Genomic DNA, 6,382 nt, shown 5'->3' with positions numbered 1-6,382 from the left:
GGCCTATTCAATTTAAAATGTAAAGGTTTTGAATGGTTCAAATGTTATGGGCATTGGGACCGGCTTAGAGTAAGACGAGAAGGATGTATGTTAAGTTGACAAAATTTCCACGCGCAGTTTACTAACATTAAACACCTGGATGGGGCCCGACTGAGTCAGACTCACCATACGGGGCCGGGGCCCGGGGGGATCGCTTTAGTGAGTTCGATCTTCTTGTGTCATCTTACGAAGACTTGACTTCTTCTGTTGCACGCGAAATGGCACACGCTCTTGAAATCTGAGCTTTCATTAATCGGACAAGGACAGACGCCATGTCCCCGAACGTTCCTTTGACTTTGCTGGGCTTAGGCACGTCCGTGGGAACCATTACGATAGGAAGAGACAAGCGTGCTGTGAGCTCCCTCGTCTCCTCTTCGATTGAGCTGACAGGGAATGGAGAGAGGGATTCCCACAGAAATATCTTAGGTTGCAGCAGAGAAAACCTGATCACGCAAGGCAAGCCTTTATTCGGATTAGGTGTCTGTAGAAAGCTTCTGTACAAGAGATATAACGCAAGCAAAAGGTTTCAAGTCGATTTTATAAAGCTTCTGTACAAGAGAGACGAGGCAAGCAAGAGGTTTCAAGACCATATCAGAAAGCTTCTTTATACGAGAGACAAAGCAAGCAAAGTTTTCAAGAAGATATACATGAGGACTGCACCTTTGGCAAAGTAACAAGGCAAGCTTCTGTGGTGTAAGATTAGAGGCCAGCCGAGGCTGCAGAATAAGAAGGTCGACTAATACCTAAGTGAATCGGCCAAAGAAAGCTTGCACTACCTGGACGAGATTACACAAATTTGATTATGGAAGCTGTGCAATTAGGTTGGCAGAATCTCATCTGGTTTGTAGCTATTTTTGCAGGGAGTACATTCAGTTATGGCCAGACGACTTCTACACCCCCAGGTTCATTTACTCATCTCACCCAAGTCTCTATTTAAAGCTGCTGTTATTTGCCTTGGTTGCACATAAGCTTGACATGCATTTGGAAAAGAGAGCACTTGCCCCTGTGTCTTCTGTGTAAGACTAGAGGCCAGCCCTGGCTGCAGAATAAGATCAACGAAAACTGAATTGAATCACCCAAAGAAAGCTTGTGCTAGCCAGATGAGATTGCATAGGTTTAATAATGGAAGCTGTACAATTAGGTCAGCAGAATCTTGTCCAGGTTGTCGCTATCTTTGCAGAGTTTCCATCATGGTTTGATGACTATAACCAGCCCAAGGTTCATTTACTCACCTCGCCCGAGTCTCTTTTTAAGCTGCTGTTATTTTCCTTGGTTGCACACAATCTCGATATGCATTTGGAACGGAGAGCACTTGCCCCAGTGCATCAACCACATGTTCAATATATCTAAGACCCCATCGACACAAATTGTCGGCTTTAATAGGCTCATCAAAAAAGCACTCCAATGGATACTCTCTTTGTGCATAGAATTTCCCCGAAGAGGTGGTCTTTCAGGCCATTCAATGCTTCCAATATGAATCAAATGAATTGAATATAGACAGCAATGAGTTTTTCACTAAAAACGGCCAAGAAGCACCTCCCAATTATTTGTGGTCCATTTTGCATTCTTGGTAGTCATATCAGCCATCAAAGCAGCTGGTGTAATGGTACATGGCTGTTTTGGGTCAAAGAAAGCTTGACAACAATGTAGCCTTTCATGCAAAGACATGATACTGTATGTTCAAGATATACAAGTTCCCAAACATTTTTGGCAAACAAGCCAAAGAAGCTTTTAGCAATATGAATGCTTTACACTTGTATAAATTTTATACAATAGCTCCATGGCTGCAAACATAAACGGTATCAATATCCAATATTGGGAGATAAAACTGGATGTAAGCCATACTAATTGATGGAACAATGCGCAGTTGGACATGAAAAGATGTGGATAATTTCTAGTAATCCAATTCGTAGTACAAACTTTTTGCTACCTGTTGCATTTGTTGTTCAAGAGTTATATTATACGTCCGTAAGCATGTGGATATCTTGAGAGTCATTTGTAGGCATAGAAAAGAGTCATTTGCGTATATCTAAAACCTCCTCTTCCCTCCGGACCTATAAGGGCTTTGTAGCTATACCATGGTGTTGCTGCCAGAAACACCTATATAGGGAGTAGTAGTGACTTTGAGCCTTACTTGGTTTCCACTCTACATGCGATTCCCTATACCCAATGGTGAACCCTCACATGTGCAGCGTACCTTGATGTCACATATTGTGTTACTGTTCTGTGCCGTGTCGAGTGAGTGATTGAGTGTAGGTGCATCACACTTGGTATCAAATCAACTCTTGCTTACAGTGCTTATGGAAGCAGGAGAGGAGATCCAATGCCCTGAAATCGTGTCGTGACGCCCCACATCGCGTCGCCCCCCGTCATGACGATCCCCGGCACAGTGATTCCAACACAAGTCAGCATTTGAAGACGTAATGCAGTTTCCTCGTGGCACAACCACCATTCGAAGGCGAAATGCGGCTTCCTCGCGTCAGCAATACCAAAGCTGAGGTGCGGCTTCCCATAACAACATGGAGGACTACAGAGAGAATACACCCTTCGCAGTGGTTGAAGAGTGGAGGGCATGTTAGGGTTGTTGGACTTAATTTGGAGGAATATGCAAATAAAGGAAGAAGAAGAGGAAAAGAGAAGAGAGCTGGAAGTGGAGCATGATTATAGAGAGTGGATGATACAACAATAGGAAAAAGAGAAGAGGCATAAACTACAAGAAGAGGTGGATAGATTGGTAGATAGGTTAGCTAGAGAGGACACATCTAGGAGAGCTTAGGACACAAAGAAAGACAAGGATAAGGTAGCTGAAGTAGGAAGCAAGAAGAAGGACAAGAAGAAAGACAAGAGGCAAAACAATAAGGAGGAAGAGGAGAGTGAGAGTTTGGAAGACAACTATGGCAAGTTTAAGATGTTTCAACCCACTAAGTACAAAGGAGAGAGATACGGGTTGATTTTGAAAAAATCGATTGCGGAGGTAGATACATACTTAAAGTATGCTAGAATCATTGAAGACAGAAAGGGAGAAGTGACAGCCATCTACTTAGAGGAGGATACTACTAGCTGGTACCTATTGGAACAGGAGCAAGAACACATTGTCTTTTCATGGGAAGAACTTAAGAGAAACTCAAAGACTACTTCATCCTGAAGATGGAAAAATTCAAAGTTAGAGAAGAGTGGAGAAATCTCAAGCAAACACAAGGAAAGATGAAATAGTATGTTAGCAAGTATAGGTAGTTGATGTTGCAATTATCTAATATGGACACAGATACAAAGTTACATGGGTTTCTATTTGGCATACAAGAGTGGGCTAGGAGGGACATTGAAAGACAGGAATCAACTAGTTTAGTAGAGGCCATGAGGATGGTTGAAAGACTAGTTGACCTAGATGGGAGAAGGATAGCCCAAGGAAGTCAAGCTAGATTCAATACCAACCTTTCTACCAACTCTTGGATCTCGAGACCCAATCCCCCTAGAGGCCCCATCTCAGAGATTTAAGGTCAAATCTTAGGAATAACCCTAGTTGCGTTGCAATCAGCCTTGGTACCAAGAGGAGCAGTTGGATGGTGGGGAAACAACCACTACAAACCGACCCCTAGTGCATCTTATAGGTCAACAGGATGAAATACATCATGGTGGAGACTCCAAGCCCAATCATAGGAGTTAGATGTTTCAAGTGCGTGGGACTCCATTATCAAAATAGATGCCCCATGGAAGATATAGCCTCAACAAGCAAGTCTAGGATAGTAGTTACCAATGCTTATGGAGGAGAGAAAGCACAACCCCCGCGCATCCAGGAAATCCCGAGTGGAAGTAAAGAGAGCCTAGACCACCCAAGGGTGGGGATAGTTAGTGCATGTCCCTAATGCATGGTGGCTCGGGTAGCAGCAATACAACAATTATACCTCAAGGGAAGAGTGAGTGAAGGGGATCAAGTGATCACGGTAGACACAGGAGCCACCCACAACTTTATCATGCCGGATTGGGCAGCTAAACATGGACTCAAATTGTCTAAGGCCCCAGAAGGATTAATAGTAACCTTTGTACAAGGAGAAGCAAAGGAAGTCTTTGCAATGCAAGTGGAAGTAGGTAAATGGAAGGCCAAACTCAACTTTCTAGTTATACCCATTTTGCTCCTGCTTGTATCCTTTTGCAACCAATCTTGCTTTGTACTTTGGTGAGGAACCAAAAGTGACCTTCATCTTGTAAACCTATTTGCATGGAAGGGTTTTCTGCCCTTTAGGCAACTGCACCAAGTCCCAAGTGCCATTTTTTTCAAGAGATTCCATCTCTGACAGCATGGCTTTATACCATTTCTTGCTGTCCTGTCTGTCCATTGCTTCCTTGAAGCAAGATGGTTTACCATAGCATGTCAACATGACATACTCAGCCACATTAATTGCACCAGGAACAAACCTATCAGGTTTTCTAGTAGCCCTAGATGATCTCCTAATCCAATGGCCATTGTTTGCTGGTGGTTCCTGCAAATTTCCATTTTCAGCACGCTGTCCTGGCATTTCAGCTTGCAAATCAGCATTAACAGCTTGACTATTCCTGCACACGTAATGACTCATTTTCATGGGCAATACCTGGCTGATCATTTCCAGCATCATTTCTTGCATTTACAGGTTCATTTACAGCAGGTATTTGTTGCTGTACAATGGGCATATTTTGCTGTCCAAAAGGTATTTCTTCTCGGAATACAACCCTACGGACCTCCTTAGTCTTTTTGGGCTGTTTGTGCATGCGATCTTCCCAGAAGATTGTTAGCCTGCTCTTTATCACTCTCAGTCTGTCATCTCCTGGTTGTGAGCTCCTGTCAGAGTCTGACAGGAGACAGAGGAGCTCTGTCAGTTCATTTTGTGGCTGTCCTTGTCAGTCTGCAGCCTCTGGGTGTCATACAGCCCATTCTGGGCTGTTATTCAGCAGTCGGCCCATTTTCTGGGCAGGTCGCCCAGATCTGGCCAAAGTCGGCCAGATCTGGCTGGTCGGCCAAATCTGGCCAGGTCGGCCAGATTTGGCAGGTCGGCCAGTTTTCTGGCCTGGGGGCTATATATAGCAGCCCCCCCAGTCATTCCAGCATTGTTCTCTGCAGGTTCAGCACTGCCTCCGTCGTCTCCGTCTCCGGCATTGGTGCTGCCATTGCTTCCAGTCTGTCCTGGTCCCCTCACTGACGCTCCGGGCTGCGTGCAGGGACTGCTCTGTCCATTTCAGTGTATTCAGCATTCATCTCAGTCAGTGCAGACTTTCTTCCTTCATTCTCTGCTTTCTCTCTCCTCTCCTCTGTGTTCGTGTTCTTCTTCCGTTGCGCACTCTCACATGGTATCATCGCCTGATTGAGAGCACGGAGGACATACCCTCAGGAGTGAGATACCCTACTGCTGCTGCCAACTGATCATCAACTGCCAGGCGACTTCTACAGGAGGCCTTTCAGCTTGCGTTTTGCTGCTCACGCTGTCTGCAGAGGCTGCCACGTCAACCATCAACGCAGAAATCCTGCGTTTACCACCAGGCTGTCCCTCTTTCTGCTGGGCGACCTCCCTACAGGCTGCGTTTTGCTGTCCTGCTGGTCGCTTTCACTCCAGGCGGCACATTCCTGCTGGCGACTTCTTTCTGGGCTATCTCCTGGTGCTGGTGGTCTCTCTTCTGGTGATCGACATCAGTTCTCTTTGCGTTTTGCAGATCCAGGTGTTTGTAGGCACTCTCTGCCTGCGTCTTGGTGGTTGGTGACCACATTGCTGGTCCTATTTCGACAGCGGCACAACTTTCTTTGGTATTTTGCAGATTGGAAGATGTCTTACCAGTTTTCAGGCTTTGATGACTCAGAGGATGAACTTCTTTCTCATCATTCCTCTGAGCGGAGGCGGGATTATCATGAGGTTCGACGTCGGGAAGAACCTCCTCGCACTCGTCCTTCTTCAGTCCATGCATCTCAGAGGGTTCCATCTACCGTGAAGGTTTCTTCAGTGAAGACTGCTTCAGATGTGCGGATGCCTTCCTTGATTCCCTCTATTCAGGTGCCGATTCTCCCTTCCTTTCCGAAGGAAGATAAGTTGGATGGTTCCAACTACTCCCTATGGTCATGCAAGGTGGCCTGCATCCTCGATACCTTTGACCTTTGGGAGCTTGTTTCTTCACCCATCGACCGTCCCCCCGTGGATTCGTCCGATGGCACCTCTATGGACCGTGCAGCCTTATGGGATAGGCTCAACTCTCGAGCCCGTTCCTTTCTTTTTATGAGTCTCCATGATTCTGTTCTTGTACATGTTCACAGGTTACAGACCGCGGTGGAAGTGTGGAAGAAGCTTGCGTCTTTGTATCAGCACAAGACATTTGCCCACAAGAT

General features: G+C 45.7%; 1 protein-coding gene across 5 annotated transcripts in view; it reads left to right on the top strand.

Annotated features, from left to right (window-relative positions):
• Window positions 1-248: 248 nt before the first annotated feature.
• LOC148021385 (putative serine/threonine-protein kinase PBL25) overlaps window positions 249-6,382 on the top strand; it is a 57,933-nt gene continuing 51,799 nt past the window's right edge. For 2 of the 5 annotated variants that reach the window (XM_087699242.1, XM_087699241.1), the window contains exon 1: window positions 254-941. In XM_087699242.1, the coding sequence (XP_087555368.1) occupies window positions 842-941 (100 nt within the window). In that variant the 5' untranslated portion in view covers window positions 254-841. Of the gene's footprint in view, window positions 942-6,382 lie in introns of all 5 variants that reach the window. The other 3 variants (XM_087699243.1, XM_087699239.1, XM_087699244.1) reach the window with 3 other exon arrangements.

This window comes from Lygodium microphyllum, chromosome 18 (genome assembly GCF_053477565.2).
Source record: "Lygodium microphyllum isolate KBCC chromosome 18, Lygodium_microphyllum_v1.1.10, whole genome shotgun sequence".
NCBI lineage: Eukaryota > Viridiplantae > Streptophyta > Polypodiopsida > Schizaeales > Lygodiaceae > Lygodium > Lygodium microphyllum.
This window is presented reverse-complemented; position numbering and strand designations above follow the sequence as displayed.